The 18,423-nt window shown below is 45.2% G+C and overlaps 1 protein-coding gene and 1 pseudogene across 1 annotated transcript; both read left to right on the top strand.

Moving 5' to 3' along the window:
• LOC115163052 (cytochrome P450 2M1-like) overlaps nt 1-9,435 on the top strand; it is a 31,132-nt pseudogene extending 21,697 nt beyond the window's left edge.
• Nucleotides 9,436-10,830: 1,395 nt separating this feature from the next.
• Nucleotides 10,831-15,511, top strand: LOC115162791 (cytochrome P450 2C9-like). The gene is made up of 3 exons (XM_029714217.1): nt 10,831-10,860; nt 12,118-12,294; nt 15,291-15,511. Exons 1-3 carry the CDS (start codon nt 10,831-10,833, stop codon nt 15,504-15,506), a joined length of 423 nt encoding a protein of 140 aa, XP_029570077.1. The 3' UTR covers nt 15,507-15,511.
• The last annotated feature ends 2,912 nt before the right edge of the window (nt 15,512-18,423 follow it).

Below are 18,423 nucleotides of genomic sequence, written 5' to 3'. Positions count from 1 at the left end.
ACAACATCGGTCTGAACTTGTGAAGACCTTTGGACAGCAACATTAGCAAAGGAGTATGCATGTCACGCCACCAATAGAATTTATGCACCCAATCCCTGAGCCGATAAGAGAATGGAAACTAAGTATGACAAGATTTGTTAAGTGGGGTGATGACGTTATGTAAGACTGTATAAAAACCAAGTACTAAGAATGAAGATTCAGTTGTTTCATGGAACTGCTCGGCTTCTGTTACTTTTGTAATAAAGTCTAATTGAATTTACAAGCTCCGGTATCTGAGAAGTATTTGATTGAACATTTTCCACAACACTGGCGACCTGTGTGATAAAGGAAGGTACCTCAAATCAAATTACATTTTATTTGTCACACGCACCGGTGTTGAGGTAATATGTACATGTAGGTAGAGTTATTAAAGTGACTATGCATAGATAATAACAGAGTAGCAGCAGCGTAGAAGAGAGGGGGGGCAATACAAATAGTCTGGGTAGCCATTTGATTAGCTGTTCAGGAGTCTTATGACTTGGGGGTAGAAGCTGTTTAGAAGCCTCTTGGATCTAGCCTTGGTGCTCCGGTACCGCTTGCCGTGCGTTAGCTGAGAGAACAGTCAATGACTAGGGTGGCTGGAGTCTTTGACTATTTTTAGGACCTTCCTCTGACACCACCTGGTATAGAGGTCCTGGATGGCAGGAAGCTTGGCCCTGGTGATGTACTGGGCCGTACGCACTACCCTCTAGTGAGTCACTGGTGCTTCCTGCTTTAATTTTAGCTTGTAAGCAGGAATCAGGAGGATAGAATTATGGTCAGATTTGCCAAATGGAGGGCGAGGGAGAGCTTTGTACACATCTGTGTGGAGTGAAGGTGGTCTAGAACTTTTTCCCCTCTGGTTGCACATTAGCATGCTGATAGAAATGAGGTAAAACTGATTTAAGTTTCCCTGCATTAAAGTTACGAACTACACCCGAAGACATGAAAATTTAGCTAACCCAGCGCGGGATTGCCTTCACACCAAAGGTGTGTTGCTACGATAATGATCCTCGTTACAACAGTTATTACCCACGTAGTTCCACTTGTCTTATCATTTCCCCCAAATAGCAAACACATAAACAAAAAAACAACCACATAGACTTACAGGTTAATTGTCAGTTACAGCCCAGACCTCAGTGCTTATGTTTATAAGAAATCTAAATAACTGGATGTTACAACCAGCACACGGGAGCGAACACATAAAGTAAACCTAACCTAAAGAATATACAGTCCACCAAGTCCTCATTTACAGGTGTGGTTGAATGGTCTTCTTATTGGCTCGGCCTTTAGGCCTGTGTATCACAAGGCATATGAATTGAAAGGTCATGGAGCAAATAATTCAATTATCACAACACATAGGTTGTAATATGGCTTGGGGGGGGCTCGACTTCCTCAGTGATTTTACCCACACACTGCTACTGTTGGGAACATAAAATGACATGCTATAAATACACTTATTTTGACACATTTTCGATATCTAAGTGAGTATAATGTACTCTATCAATTTGCTACTGCATTTCTTGCTCTCTTGGGTCTCTCCACCACTTATCCAAAGGAATAGCAAGGCCACAATCATTTCACTTCCATGTCATACATCCCAGGACTGTCAGCCGTGCTCCATATAAACCTGGGATCTGAGACATCACTCTACTGCTTCCCTAACTATAATCCTGTGGTTCTTCTCTCCTCAGCTCAGTAAGAAGTATGGCTCAGTGTTTACTGTATGGCTGGGCTCCAAACCTGTAGTGGTGATCTCTGGCTATCAGGCTATCAAGGACGCTTTTGTCACACAAGGAGAAGAGTTCAGCGGCAGAGCCAACTACCCCGTGATCATGACAGTCTCTAAAGGATATGGTGGGTGATTTAAAAAAAATAAATGGGAGTGGGTGGGTGTCATTGACCTTGCCACAGTCAGTCTGTGTGGAAATTACATTAAATTAGGTTTATGTTATGCTATTCTAATTCTTCCTCTTTGTGCTTCTGTCATACTGTTTACTGTAGGGGTGTTGGTGAGCAGTGGGAAGAGATCAAAAGATCTTCGCAAGTTCTCGCTGATGACCCTGAAAACCTTAGGGATGGGGCGCAGGAGCATCGAAGAACGTGTCCAAGAAGAGGCTAAGATGCTGGTGAAAGCCTTCAGTGAATATGGAGCTCGCAATTGTAAATTAGTTTTTCTTAGTATTTTTCTTGCCTTTGAAATATATTTTATGACTTTATGGGCAATATTACTCAGGTTGTTGGAATGTGAGAAACTGAAGATACATGATTTATTGCAGAATATAGTAACAGTAAAACCCATGGGGTGTACAGGGTTTTTATAGTATAGACATGTCATTTACCTGTAAACATGTACCTTTTTAGTGCTGAGGGATTACTGATGTTTGAGATCGTTTCGATAATTGCGGTTTTCGGTTTCAGTTATTTTTATAAAACATGAAGTGCAGTGTGCATTATGTAGGTTGAATGTTATAACATAGAATGAAACAATTAATACAAGTGACTGGCCATTACTCATTTATTAACCATCATTTCTTCACATTACTTTACTTTCCTTAGTTTCAGCCACTTGCGAATTTATCTCATCGGGGAAAGCATTTGAGCTAAACAGCTCCCCTCGCGGAAACTATTCAGACCCCTAGACTTTTTCCACATTGTGTTACGTTACAGCCCTATTCTAAAATTGATTAAATACTTTTTTTCCCCCTCAGTCTACACGCAATACCCCATAATGACAAAGCGAAAACAGTTTTTTGGAAAATGTTGCAAATGTATAAAAGTAAAAAACAGATAACTTATTTACATAAGTATTCAGACCCTTTGCTATGAAACCCAAAATTGAGCTCTGGTGCATCCTGTTTCCCTTGATGTTTCTACAACCTGATTGGAGTCCACCTGTGGTAAATTCAATTGATTGGACATGATTTGGAAAGGCACACATCTGTCTATATAAGGTCCCACAGTTGACAGTGCATGTTAGAGCAAAAACCAAGCCACGAGGTCGAAGGAATTGTCCGTAGAGCTCCGAGACAGAAACAAAGTACTTTCTTCTGAAACTCGTCAGTCTTGTCTTGTTCTGAGAAATGAAGGCTATTCCATGCGAGAAATTGCCAAGAAACTGAAGGCCAGTTATATTGCTTTTTTAATCAGAAATCAGTTTTCAGCTGTGCTAACATAATTGCAAAAGGGTTTTCTAATGATCAATTAGCCTTTAAAAAAAATATGTTGTGTTAGCTAATTCAAGTTTGTCATTGGAACACAGTAGTGATGGTTGCTGATTATGGGCCTCTGTACACCTATGTAGATATTTGTAAGGGCTGTCGTGAGAGAGAGACCAAGGTGCAGCGGAGTTAGTGTTCATCTTGACATTTAATTCAAACAAAGAGAACACTATACAAAAAAAACAGGAAAACCGACAGCCAAACAGTACTGACAGGAAACACTGAACAGAAACAATTACCCACAAAACCCAAAGGAAAAACATGCTCCTTATGTGTGACTCCCAATCAGCAACAACACTCTACAGCTGTGCCTGATTGGAAGCCACACAGCCAAAATCAATGAAACAAACCAACATAGAAAAATGCACATTGAACGCCCACCCAATGTAACACCCTGGCCTAACCAAAATAAAGAACAAAAACCCCTCTCTATGGCCAGGGCGTTACAGTACCCCCCCCCCCCCCCCAAGGTGCGGACTCCGACCGCAAAACCTGACTCTGAAGGGGAGGGTCCGGGTGGGCCTTCTTACGGCGGCGGCTCAGGTGTGGGACGTGGCCTCTGCTCCACCCTCGGCATCGCCCTCTTAGGTGGTGCACCTGGCCGCGCCGAAGGTCTGGTGGGCGACCCTGACTGCGCCCGGCTGGCGGGCAGTGATAGTTGCGCCCGGCTGGCGGGCGACCCTTGTTGCGCCCGGCTGGCGGGCGGCTCCGGACTGGCGGGCGGCTCTGGCGGCTCCGGACTGGCGGGACCCACTGGAGGCCTAGTCCTAGGAGGCGGCACAGGACGGACCAGGATGGGGAGACCAACTGGAGGCCTGGTCCATGGAGGCGGCACAGGAGAGACCAGGATGGGGAGACCCACTGGAGGCCTGGTCCGTGGAGGAGGCACAGGCTTAACCAGGATAGGGAGACCCACTGGAGGCCTGGTCCGTGGAGGCGACACAGGAGAGACCAGGATGGGGAGACCCACTGGAGGCCTGGTCCGTGGAGCAGGCACAGGACTGACCAGGATGGGGAGACCCACTGGAGGCCTGGTCCGTGGAGGCGGCACAGGATTCACCAGGCTGGGGAGACATGCAGGAGGCCTGGTTCTGGGCGCAGGCACAGGATAGACCGGGTCCTGAAGACGCACTGGAGGTCTAGAGCGCACGGCCTGCACAACCCGTCCTGGCTCGATGCCCAATCTCCCCCGGCAGGTGTTAGGAGCTGGGATGTAACGCACCGGGCTCTCCACGCGTACTGGGGACACCGTGCGCTTTACTGCATAACACGGTGTCTGACCAGTACTACGTTGCCTCCTGTAAGCACGGGGAGCTGGCTCAGGTCTCCAACCCGACTCTGCCACACTCCCCGTGTGCCCCCCCCAAAACATTTTTTGGGGCTGCCTCTCGGGCTCTACCTGCCTCCCAGGCAGGTTGTCACAGTGGTCCAGCAATTGCTCCCATGTCCAGTCAATCCCATGTCCTGCTTCCAATAGTCTTCCTTGACTTCCATCTGCCCTCTTCTCCACTGCTTGGTCTTTTTGTGGTGGGTAATTCTGTAAGGGCTGTCATGAGAGAGAGACCAAGGTGCAGCAGAGTTAGTGTTCATCTTGACATTTAATTCAAACAAAGAGAACACTATACAAAAAAAACAGGAAAACCGACAGCCAAACAGTACTGACAGGAAACACACTGAACAGAAATAATTACCCACAAAACCCAAAGGAAAAACATGCTCCTTATGTGTGACTCCCAATCAGCAACAACACTCTACAGCTGTGCCTGATTGGAAGCCACACAGCCAAAATCAATGAAACAAACCAACATAGAAAAATGCACATAGAACGCCCACCCAATGTAACACCCTGGCCAAACCAAAATAAAGAACAAAAACCCCTCTCTATGGCCAGGGCGTTACAATATTCCTTAAAAAATCTGCCGTTTTCAGCTACAATAGTCATTTATAACATTAACAATGTCTATACTGTATTTCTGAACAAATTTATGTTATTTTAATGGACAAAAAATGTGCTTTTCTTTCAAAAACAAGGACATTTCTAAGTGACCTCAAACTTTTGATTGGTAGTGTGTGTAAATTATATATTTCCGTTTTTAATGTGTAAATTTGCAAAAATTTCTAAACCTGTTTTTGCTTTGTCATTATGGGGTATTGTGTGTCGATGGATGAGGTGAAAAAAACAATTAAATCAATTTTAGAACAAGGCTGTAACATAATGTGGAAAAAGTCAAGGGGTCTGAAAGGTTTCCGAAGGCCCGATATCCCATGTAGAGAGTATGACATGCCATACTATTTTTGTCCAGACAGCATCAGATACATGGGCTACACATACATGTCTTCTGCCTCCACCACGATGGCATTATCAGCAGCACCTGTCCTTTTTACAAAACGAATATAAGATTTTAATTTAACAAGAAATTACATTTATTTTCTCTGCCCTGCTCGGAAAGTGCCTCATTGCTGCAGCTTAATTTCAATAAGTTACTTTTGCAATAATATTGCGGGAACTCTGTAAGGGTGGAATGGTCCATTATTATGAACCTGTACGTGGGTGATTAATAACACTTGTTTCTACTATTATGAGAAACTTGGATTATATTGATATGAAATATATGTATGGAAATAAGTTATTGGTGTACTATGAATTATTATTCAGCTGTATGGATTGATTTACTTTTTTCAAAGCCTTTTTTCCCCCCAACAATGTGGCCTCATTAACCTGGGCACAGAGGCCAGGGAAAACCCCTCTCCCTCCCAATTTCCCTTGCAACTTTGAAGCTTCTTGCAGATTTTGCTGCTTCTGAACCAACCTGATGATGCAAGACAGAATGAGAGCGACGAGCTGATCAGTCCCCAACAGCGTGTTGGGGGGGCCTCGAGCGGCGCATGGGGGGGGGGGTCCTCGAGCAGCGCATGGGGGGGGCCTCAAGCGTTGAATTGATTTTAATTACAACCACAAAAAATATTATGCCCAGCTCACGAGTGAGGCCCCTTGATGTGAGCCTAATGGTAAGTCCACCATTGGTTAAACCTCCGCACTACAAAACCAGACAGAGCACTTTGCCAGGACCTGCCTCTCCCTCCAGGACCCTAGGGGTAACGTTTGTTTTGTAATCAGTGTAACTGAGATACATTATTCTGTAATCAGTGTAACTGTATGCATTATTCTCAGTATATTATCTTCAGCAAGGTTTTCACGCTAAACATGTCATTGGAAAGGTACCATTTTACGTTAAAATACATGGAAAATCTAGTGTTTAATTCAAACGTAGTTGTTGCTTCTCACAGCTATTTCTAAAAGTTTCACCATCCCAAAATTATAAATGGATAACCAATCAGGTATTTTAAAAGTATCTGTGTGTTCTTGCCTTCCTTCTCTAATCTAGATTCAGTTGTCAATCCCAAAGAATTGCTTTGCAATTGTGTTGGCAATGTGATCTGCTCCATAGTCTTCGGGCACAGGTTTGAATATGACGCCCCAATGTTTCAGCTCATCCAAAAGGCTGATGATGCCTACTTCAATGTCCTCAGCAGCCCTATTGGAGTGGTACAGTAACTTTTCAGCTCATCTCTTTTCATAGAATCTTCCATTGCTCTCAACGCCCTGCTAAATTGAAGCTCTATCACAGTAATTGCACAAAATGGCCTTGGGCTGACCAAGCCATTGTTTTCAATAACAAAACCCCTCCCCTTCCTTCCTTCCTTCCTTCCTTCCTTCCTTCCTTCCTTCCTCTTCCTTCCTTTTCTTTCAGATGTACAACATGTTCCCTAGAATTGTTTGGTGCTTTCCAGGCAATCACCATGAGATGTTTGCTATCGTAAACAAGGCCAAAGATTACATACAAGGGCAAGCAGAAATCCGTCTCAAAACCCTTAACACCTCTGAACCTCAGGACTTCATCGAGGCCTTCCTGGTTAAAATGCTGGAGGTAGAAAACACGGCATGATCCTCACATTGGAGGTTGAACCTCTTACACATTATGAAAATATGGAATGTGGCTGGAATTAAGATACTATCCATGTCCACTTACGCTAGTTTGGCTATCATGAGTGAATTGACAAGTGAGAGGCCAATGTCTGGTTTTCCAACGTATTTAGTTGCAATAAGTATGTGGAGATGGCAACAACTAGCCACCAGGTGTCGCTGTTTACTTGCATCACTGATGGTGACTTATTCTCTTCTCTTAGGACAAAGATGATCCCAACACTGAGTTCAACAATGATAATATGGTGATGACTGTATGGAGCCTGTTTGCTGCTGGAATAGAAACCACATCATCCACCCTAAGACAATAATTTCTGATGATGATAAAGTTCCCTCACATTCAAGGTACCCTGCTACCCAAGTCTTTATCGATTGCGTCCAAGTCTCCTAGACCTATTATATAACACTGTAATCCAAAAAAGAATATTTCTGGACTATGAATTGTTTGAAATGTGTTATTACGATGTCTTGACATGTAATAACTCCAACAACAATCCGTACATAGTATCAGTGCAACGTAATGTAAAGTGTGACTTAAATCTTCCTAAGCGAGTGTTCAGAAGGAGATAGACGAGGTGTTTGGCTCAAGAGTGCCCACGGTTGACGACAGAGTTAAAATGCCCTACACGGATGCTGTCATTCACGAAGTCCAGAGATACATGGACCTCAGTCCTACCGCTGTACCCCACAAAGTGATGAGCGATACAGAGTTCTACAACTACCACATTCCAGAGGTGACCACAATTATGTAACTGTACCAACACTGAATGTTAAATTTCACTGTATCTTGTTTGACGTGGTGGAACTGTTGTTAAAAAAAGATGATTTACATTTTACGGATCAACATGCAGTTTTCATAGCAAGTGATGGGTGTTATTTTGTCATTATTTTAGGGTACCATGGTCCTGCCTCTGCTGTCCTCTGTGCTTGCTGATCCCAAATTGTTTAAAAACCCAGATGAGTTTGACCCAGAGAACTTCCTGGATGAAAATGGAGTCTTTAAGAAAAATGATGGATTCTTTGCTTTTGGAGTGGGTAAGATCATGCTCCAAGTAGTTTGTGGATTATGTGAGTTAAAAACAAGAAACCTAGAGGCCTGGGGTGGTCTTGCGGTCTACATTAAGCCACTGCTTCTCTGGAGGTACTATGTTCCGCTGCCAGCATGGGTTTGGTTTGAATCTGACCCGCTGCTTTTCAACACACTCTCCTAATAACCTTCCTGTATCTCTCTCTATCCTATCCACAAAAAAAACCATTAAGAGATATGAGAGGATTGGGCCTTTCCTAGCCTGGTAGAGCTAGCCTGATCCACCAGCCTAGGATTTCCCCACTCATTCAAAAAATGTAACAAGAAACCTGAGAACCTCTGGTCAACTTCAATTTAGTTATAGTCTCAGCTGACTGACAATGACCTCTCTCCTTTCTCTTTTCCCTCAGGGAAGCGGGCGTGTCCTGGAGAGGCTCTGGCCAGAGTGGAGCTCTTTCTCTTCTTTACCTCTCTCCTGCAGCGCTTCACTTTCACCGGCACCAAACCTCCAGAAGAGATCAACATCGAGCCACCGTGCTCCAGCTTTGTCCGCATACCGCGTTCCTATGATTGCTACATCAAACTCAGGACTGAGGAGTGACCACTTTACTGTGGAGAGGTCACAGGCTCAGCTTCACAGGCAGCTGCTTGTCATTATACAGTAGCCATAGCCTTACGTTTACCACCTTTTTTCTTGTAGACAACTATATAAGCGTTAGTGAGTTGTATGTATCTTGCTATTATCCTCAGGTAGGATCTCTAAGGTATGGGTTGATATGTCAAGGGTAATTTCTGACTACATTAACATCTTTTAAAGCTTAATTTTGGTCAGGTTTCAAGAATTGCCTGCTTTGTACCCATTTAAAATAGGACAATATTTTTGGCACAGGCCTATAGGTTCATATTACATTCTCTATTGAAACGTTATGGTGAAAGGACCAAAAGTTTCAGGTGTTAAAATGTAAGCAACTGAAATTGGTCTTGTTGTGTAGGTTGCTGCGTGGTAGCTACATGGTAGGACTGTACATTTATACTGGCAAAGCCCTTTAGGGGTAATGTACACTATGTATACTCTGGGGGTCACTATGTTATTCTGCCTTTCTTCTCTTCATAACTGATGTATTGTAACACAACATTTGGTTGTATCTTTTGCTTCAACTAATAAATAGTACTACACACTTCAACCAGATTCAAACAATATCTTGTGTGTCCAGACCTGTCATTAAAAAGCGAGCTTTGTGTTCGGATTACCTGCTCACATATAACTGTTGTATTAGCCTTTTGTGGACACATAAGTATTGCCATATCCATGTTCACATATAATATCTGTTTCACAGAAGAAGAACGCTGTTACTGGAATGTTAGTGGTTACCAGAAAAATGTATCAATTAACTCGTGAAAATAGTGACTTGGGCCCTGTACACTTTCGGAAAGTATTCAGACCCCTTCACTTTTTCTGAAAATGTTTATGGCACAGCCTCATTCTAAAATTGATTAACAAAAATCTAACCAATCCACACACAATACCCCAGAATGACAAAGTGAAAACAGGTTTTTAGACATTTTTGCAAATCTATTTATCACATTACCTAAGTATTCATACCCTTTACTCAATACTTTGTTGAAGCACCTTTGGTAGCAATTACAGCCTCAAATCTTCTTGGGTATAACGTTACAAGCTTGGCACACCTGTAACAGGGTGCATAACTGGTGGCAGTGAAGTCAGACGCAGGATAGCAGAATTAAGTAATAGCCGGGGCAGTTTAATTTCAAAACCAACGGCATAAAGGAATAACCAACATGGGTACAAAACCCGACGTGCACCAGTAAACATGTGCACAAGCACTTACAACAATTCCACACAAAGACATAGGGGGAACAGAGGGTTAAATACACAACACTTAATGAGGGAAATGAGAACCAGATGTGTAGGACAACAAGACAAAACAAATGGAAAATAAAGTGGATCGACGATGGCTAGAAGACCGGTGACGCCGAACGCCGCCCGAACAAGGAGAGGAACCGAATTCAGTGGAAGTCGTGACAACACCTGTATTTGGGGAGTTTGTCCTATTCACTGCAGATCCTCTCAAACTCTGTCAGGTTGGATGGGGAGTGTCACTGCACAGCTATTTTCAGGTCTCTCCAGAGATGTTAAATCGGGTACAAGTCCTGGCTCTCGCTGGGCAACTCAAGGACATTCAGAGACATGTCCCAAAGCTGCTGTTGTGTTGTCTTGGCTGTGTGCTTAGGGTCGTTGTCCTGTTGGAAGGTAAACCATCGCCCCAGTCTAAGGTCCTGAGCACTCTGGAGCAGGTTTTTATCAAGGATCTCTCTGTACTTTGCTCTGTTCATCTTCCTCTCGGTACTGAATAGTTACCCAGTCTCAGCTTTATTTGGGGTTATAAGGGGATAAGAAAGTTGTAAGTTCATGAAGCAGTTATAAGTTATATTCTTCAAGAATCAATGGGTTCGTCTCATCTCTCATTGGCTCAGTAAGAAATATGGCTCACTGTTTACTAGGCAGAGATTGAACTTCGCAGCTTCTCTTTGATGTCCCTGAAAAACCTCTGAATAGGATGCAGGAGCCTCGAGGAGAGGGTCCAAGAGTAAGGTTTGTGTGTGTGTGTGTGTGCGTGCGTGCGTGCATGCATGCATGCGTGTTTATGCTTGTTTCCAAAGCATGGCTTGATGGCGTCGGAAGCTTGCCTGCCAAAATGACAAAAGAACATGTGTGTTACCATTAAGTGATAATGCCTGAGAACCCAGTGTTTGGAGGATATATTGACATGGGTGTTGCAAACTGTGCCAATATATCCTCAACACCGGCTTAGAGGACATTATGACTTTTATATAACGGGTTACCAACATATTTCAAATAATGATTGACATAGTTTCATTAAAAAAGTTATTTTTATGAATGTATTCATACTATTTAATCCTTCCACAAGATATAGTCCCGACACAAATCTAGGGTTGCTACCCAAGCCGGCTGGTCATTCGTTCTATCGGTTCAGTTGCTAGAGACGCAACCCAGTCGTTCGTCTAAATGTTCCATTGCCATACTGGCTAGCAAAGTTCTTATGCCTTGCTTGCTAGCTAGCCAACTACAGCTAACTTACAGTCAGGTCAAAAAGTGCAGCCAGAATAACAGCAAAGTCTTTGCATTTGTTTCAGCTGTTTTCTAGTGACATTTATTTGGATACATCCATAACAAGGAGCTAATGAGGCGTGATTTCACCTGGCTTAGAAAATGTCCTCACTCGTCAGGGCACTTGTTCAGAGGAGCTGGCCAACAACACAGATAACACAATCCCTTGAAACTGAAGCTGTAAAGACTGCAAACTAGCTGCACTTCATTTCGTTTGACCTTTGGTCAATTGACATTTCTTTGTTAGTATCCATAAAAATGATGCCAGCTGATTCATGATTTCGACTGGCTGAGAAACGCAGCCTGCCTGTCTGTCTCGTCATGACTCCCAACACGTTCAATATTATGGGACAGCTGGAAATCGAACTTGAATATTGAAACAATGTGCAAATGTCAGAGAGACATCATTTTTACGATTAGCAGACGCTCTTAGGCAGCAAGAGTTATACAAATCTCTGCTGTTGAAAACTAAATGTTAGTCTAAAAGAAATGTGAGATAATGTGAAGATGCTTTTTATAGTGGAGATCAAGTTTATAAAGACAGTGGATTGCACAGTCAGATGGAACAGAGTAAATTGGCATTTTAACATCATAGATTTAGCCGGTGGTAACTTGTGGAATAGACACTCTTGATTAGACCCACCCGTTGTATAATTATAATATAACGACCACCCCTTCCTTCCTTCCCATGTTTCCTATATTGCCCCCCTTCTAGCTGTACAACCTTTCCCCCAGAATCGTTGAGTGCTTTCCAGGAAAACACCATGAGCTGTTTAAGGCCATAGACAAGGCCAAAGCTTACATACGAGAGGAAGCAGATCATCGCCTTAAAAACCTGGACGCCTCTAACCCCCAGGACTACTTCGACGTCTTCCTGGTTAAAATGCTGGAGGTAAAACAGTGATACATTCCTGGAATTGGAGGTTGGACCTCTCTACACATTATCAAAATACAATCTAGCCACCAGAGCCAAATCTCCTATTGACATCATTGTATGAGTTAGAAAATGTGTATGTTACGTTTGGTGTGGTTACATAAGACAGACGGTTACTTAAGGATGGGTTAAATGGAAACTGACATTTTGACATTGACTGTAGGTCAATAACCTCTCACATGCTGTGGCCTTAATATTAACTCCAGCAGAATAAGCATTTCTTGCAGTCTAACGATACACCAAATGTAGCCAAAATGTTGACTCGGTAACAGAAGTGGAGAAACATGATTTCTTTCTTTCTTTCAGCATCTTGAGAGAATGCGAATGCTCAGTTAGATACCATCTGTAGCGGTTGCCAATGGGTTATTAGCAATTTCGGGAGGGTGAACAAACAGCTGACCGGCGCGCCACTATCCCAGACATGAAAACAAGTTGTTACAGTTTAACTCAGTCACAGTTTAACCTGATCCTTCTAGGAATATACTTCTAAATTCAGCCTGGTCTCAGAGAATTTTGTATTATTTTGTACGTAATACTCCATTTAGTATGATATGTTACGTTTCGTATGTATTCATTTGTGGATGTCCACCATTCAATTCATATGATATGTTACAAATTACAATTCGTATGATATGTTACTAATTTGCAAAGCATATGAAATGTTACAAATTCCAATTTGTTGTGGCTAACGCTAGCTAGCTAAACATCGTAGACTGCCTGGATCAAGAACTTGATGTGATGGGCCTCTGCCTTCCACAGCTCGGATTTTGTGACCTTACGCTCCACAGCTTGCTCTCATCTTCTCCAGGCTCCTTGTTGCCGCATTCCGACCTTCCTGCTGGCTCAATCCTCCTCTACTGCTGCTCGCACTTCCTCCTGCACCAGCTTCCACCTGTCTTTCCCTTGGGCCTTGTTGTAGCGTGGTGTTATAATGCTACCAAGGCCAGCTCTAATCACCGTGCTCACCAGCACACTGTGCCGTACCTGTGACTCAGCCTGCTCCACTGTATCCTGAGCCCTCCACTTCCTTCCTGTCTTCACCTCTATACCGGCCTGGGAGAATAATGAAATCTAATCAAACAAAATATATCCAACATGTATGGATGATAGTAATCTTAACTGAAAACAAGCCTTGTTGATTATCTCAAGCTTTTCCTCGCCATGGATATTTTTCGGTCTAGCTAGATAAGAACAGCAATGATGGTGCTAAGGATGCTGCTACTTCTGCCAAGGTCTTTCTCTGTGTCACGCGCATGGACCACGATGTAGGCTACAAGGTTTCACTCAAAACAACCAACCAAGCTTGATAATGCAATTTATTTTATAGAGTCAAGGAAGTGCGACAGTGTCATTAAGCATCTTATTTATGGTGGCAAAAGAGAGTAGACCTACTTTGGTGATTAAAAGTATTTTATTTTATTTGAATTGTTGTTATTTGAAACATGATATCACTTGGCCTATCACAACATCACCATCTCATATGCAGGCATATTCATGTGTTTATAATAAACCATTACTACAACATAAACCATTATTATAACAATTTATAATAAACCATTACTACAACATAAACCATTATTATAACAATTTATAATAAACCATTACTACAACATTAACCATTATTATAACAATTTATAATAAACCATTACTACAACATAAACCATTATTATAACAATTTATAATAAACCATTACTACAACATAAACCATTATTATAACAATTTATAATAAACCATTACTACAACATAAACCATTATTATAACAATTTATAATTGTCACAACGTCCACAGAAGGTGGCGCCTCTCCTCGGTCGGGCGGTGCTCGGCGTTCGTCGTCGCCGGCCTACTAGCTGCCACCGATCTGTGTTTCAGTGTCTGTTAGTTATGTCTGTTTTTTGATTGCACCTGTTTCGTGTTTGTCATTAGTGGGGGGATATTTAGTCTGTCTGTGTTTAGTTAGGATTCGTGCGGGATTGTTCTTTGTTACGTGTGGTGTTATATTGTTTGGGACTTATTGTATAGGCAGTAGGATTGCCGGGCTGCGCCCCGCCTGCCCTTTTTGAGCGGAGCTTCTTTTAGTCTTTTTGACTGTTGTGCTCCCAGCCGTATATGGATTTTGCCTTTGGATTTATTAAATCAAGTTTGTTCCAACGGACCTCAGTCTCCTGCGCTTGACTCACCCTAAACAGTTCTATCCGCTCGTGACAGAATCCCGCACCACGTTATGGAGTCAGCAGGGACAGAAACACCATCAATGGAGGAACAAGTCTCCCAACATGCCAGCCTCCTCCACCGACTGGGCACGGCCATGGACCAGGTGCTGGCCCGTTTGGAGAGCTGGGAGTGTCGTGGAAAATTGTCTTAAAAGTAACACTCTTACAAGAACTTGTAAATTCAATATAGAGTTTAATACAAAGTATCAAAGCCGAGCTGGTCCGCGGAACAACTGACTTTCTCCAGCCCCAGCTCTGCTTTTATGCACATACAATACATAGGTCCATCCTTTATGTAAATGAAGAAAAACCCTTTGTGCTTTCTGCCACCATTATCTTTCAATCCTATGGATAACGCCCACATCTGAGGATAACGCCCATATCTGCTCTTATTTCTAACATAATGGTGGCCAAACTTTCCTCACGTGGACATAAAAAATAATGCATGCATCGCATGCATACTCTTGGTTGTCTGTCCCATCTTCCTTTCACGTGTGTTTCTTTCTAAGTGCACCAGGTCCATATGTACTTAACTTGTTACCTACTTTCATGTACTTTTCCAAGTGTACCCTAGGCAGTGTGTACTTAACATAGGTTCATTCACCTGACTGCACTTTGCCATGGCTCTGTAGTTAGGCCGCCTGGCCCTTACATGATCCCCAACGTCCTTGCTACCTTTACTTAAGGTTAGATATTAATCTTCTCTTCTCCTAGTTAATGTATCTATGTCTTTCCTTCCTTCAGCACGTCTTCCTTTCTCCCACAGGAGCGAGTCGCTCCTTCACCCCCAGCAGGACCAAGTCATCACCCGGCGCCCCTACCGACACCCACCGGACCCAGTACAGGCGGGATCCGGATCATGGCTCCCAGGGAGTTCGATGGGACGGCCGCTGGGTGCAAGGGGTTTTTGCTCCAGTTGGACCTATACCTGGCGACCGTCCGGCCCTCTCCCTCCGATGAAGAGAGGATGAGCGTCCTCGTCTCGTGCCTCACGGGTAGAGCTCTGGAATGGGCCAACGCCGTCTGGGAGGGCCCAGACTCAGCTAAGGACAACTACCCAGAGTTCGCTCGCCGCTTCCAGGCGGTATTCGATCATCCCCCGGAGGGCAAGGCGGCGGGCGAGCGATTATTCCATCTGAGGCAGGAGACGAGGAGTGCTCAGGACTTTGCCCTGGAGTTCCGGACTCTAGCCGCCGGATCGGGGTGGAATGGGCGGGCCCTGATTGACCACTACAGGTGTAGTTTAAGTGAGGACGTCCGCCGGGAGCTGGCTTGCCGGGACCATACCATCACCCTGGACCAGTTGATTGATTTGTCCATCAGGCTGGACAACCTGCTGGCTGCCCGGGGACGTTCCGATCGGGGCCTATTCATTCCACCTCCCATCCCTCCTGCTCCAACGCCCATGGAGCTAGGAGGGACTGCTGCTAGGAGGACCGGAGGGGGGGGGGCTCTCCTGCACCCACTGTGGCCGTAGAGGACACACTGCAGACCGGTGCTGGTGAGGTTCTCCCGGGAATTCAGATGGCAGGCAGAGCACCACTTCGACCCCCCAGGTGAGTCAGCACCAGACACACCCAGAGCCCCCTGTCGACCACATGTACGTCTCTGTTTTTTTCCTGAGTTTTCCCCTCATTCCCAGTATAAGGCACTAGTCGATTCAGGCGCAGCTGGGAGTTTTATGGACCGTGGGGTTGCTGATAAGTTAGGGATTCCCCTGGTTAAACTGGACCAACCCTTCTCCGTGCACGCTTTAGATAGTCAACCACTAGGGTCTGGCCAAGTGAGGGAGGTAACAGTGCCACTGGTCATGGTGATGCAGGGGGGTCATGAGGAACGTATCAGCCTGTTCCTTATTGATTCCCCGGCATTTCTGGTGGTGCTGGGACTTCCCTGGCTAGCCTCTCACAATCCTCAGATTTCATGGGGGCAGAGGGCTCTTAAGGGGTGGTCGAGGGAGTGCTCAGGTAGGTGTATAGGAGTTTCCATCGGTGCAACCACGGTGGAGAGTCCAGACCAAGTCTCTACTGTACACATTCCCTCTGAATATGCCGAATTGGCTATCGCCTTCAGTAAAACGAAGGCGACTCAATTACCACCCCATCGACAGGGGGATTGTGTGATAAACCTCCAGGCTGGCGCGGCCCTTCCTAAAAGTCACATGTATCCTCTGTCGCAGGAGGAGACAGTGGCTATGGAGACATACGTCACTGAGTCCTTGAGACAGGGATACATTTGGCCATCTAAATCACCCGTCACCTCGAGTTTCTTTTTTGTGAAGAAGAAGGGAGGGGGCCTGCGCCCGTGCATTGACTATAGAGGTCTAAATTCTATCACAGTGGGATTCAGTTACCCACTACCTCTCATTGCTACGGCCGTGGAGTCATTTCACGGGGCGCGCTTCTTCACCAAACTAGATCTCAGGAGTGCGTATAACCTGGTGCGTATCCGAGATGGAGACGAGTGGAAAACCACATTTAGTACCACATCTGGCCATTATGAGTACCTCGTCATGCCGTATGGGTTAAAAAATGCTCCCGCCGTCTTCCAATCCTTTGTGGACGAGGTTCTCAGAGACATGCTCGGACAGGGTGTGGTGGTGTACATCGATGACATCTTGATCTACTCCGCCACATGCGCCGCGCATGTAGCTCTGGTGCGTAAAGTGCTTGGGCGGCAGCTGGAGCATAACCTATACGTCAAGGCTGAGAAATGTGAGTTCTCCAAACAAGCCGTCTCTTTTCTGGGATATCGCATTTCCACCACAGGGGTGGTGATGGAAGATGACCACGTTACGGCTGTGCGTAATTGGCCGACCCCTACCACGGTGAAGGAGGTGCAGCGGTTCTTGGGGTTCGCCAATTATTACCGGAGGTTTATCTGGGGTTTTGGTCAGGTGGCAGCTCACATTACCTCACTGATGAAGGGGGGTCCGGTGCGATTGCGGTGGTCGGCAGAGGCGGACAAAGCCTTCCGTCGTCTGAAGGTTCTGTTTACCGACGCTCCGGTGCTGGCGCATCCGGATCCCTCTTTGCCATTCATAGTGGAGGTGGACGCGACTGAGGCTGGGGTAGGAGCTGTTCTTTCGCAGCGTTCGGGCGTTCCTCCGAAGCTCCGCCACTGCGCATTCTTTTCTAAGAAGCTGAGCCCGGCGGAGCGCAACTATGATGTGGGGGACAGGGAGTTGTTAGCCGTGGTTAAGGCTTTGACAGTGTGGAGACAATGGCTTGAGGGGGCACGTCACCCTTTTCTCATCTGGACCGACCACCGTAACCTGGAGTACATCCGGGCAGCGAGGAGACTTAATCCTCGTCAAGCCAGGTGGGCCATGTTCTTTATGAGGTTTCAGTTTACCCTTTCGTACATTCCGGGTTCTCGGAACCGGAAGGCCGACGCACTGTCGCGTCTCTACGACACCGAGGAGCGGACCATCGATCCCACTCCCATACTCCCTGTTTCCTGTCTGGTGGCACCGGTGGTATGGGAGGTGGATGCGGACATCGAGTGGGCGAGTCGGTCAGAACCCACTCCACCTCAATGTCCCGCGGGTCTGAAGTTCGTTCCACTGGGTGTTTGCGATCGCTTGATCCGATGGGCCACTCTACCCTCCTTGGGTCACCCTGGGGTGGAATGGACAGTGCGAGGCCTGAAGGGGAAGTACTGGTGGCCCACCTTGGTTGAGGATGTAAGACACTATGTCTCTTCCTGTTCGGTGTGCGCCCAGTGCAAGGCTCCTAGGCACCTGCCTCGAGGGAAATTACAGCCCCTCCTTGTTCCACAGCGGCCTTGGTCTCACCTCTCGGTGGATTTCCTAACGGATTTCCCGCCATCTCAGGGGAACACGACGATCCTGGTTGTTGTGGATCGGTTCTCAAAG

The sequence above is a fragment of the Salmo trutta genome, chromosome 26 (assembly GCF_901001165.1).
Source record: "Salmo trutta chromosome 26, fSalTru1.1, whole genome shotgun sequence".
NCBI classification, from domain to species: domain Eukaryota; kingdom Metazoa; phylum Chordata; class Actinopteri; order Salmoniformes; family Salmonidae; genus Salmo; species Salmo trutta.
The sequence above is the reverse complement of the archived record's forward strand: the minus strand, read 5'-3'. Positions and strand labels throughout refer to the sequence as shown.

What these genes read in the sequence shown, in the direction of transcription:
- LOC115162791 (XM_029714217.1), top strand. Translation starts at nt 10,831, where the DNA reads ATGCAGGAGCCTCGAGGAGAGGGTCCAAGA. An exon ending in CTCGAGGAGAGGGTCCAAGA is followed by an intron (nt 10,861 to 12,117) that starts GTAAGGTTTGTG and finishes CCCCCCTTCTAG; the next exon opens with CTGTACAACCTTTCCCCCAG. An exon ending in TCCTGGTTAAAATGCTGGAG is followed by an intron (nt 12,295 to 15,290) that starts GTAAAACAGTGA and finishes TCCTTCCTTCAG; the next exon opens with CACGTCTTCCTTTCTCCCAC.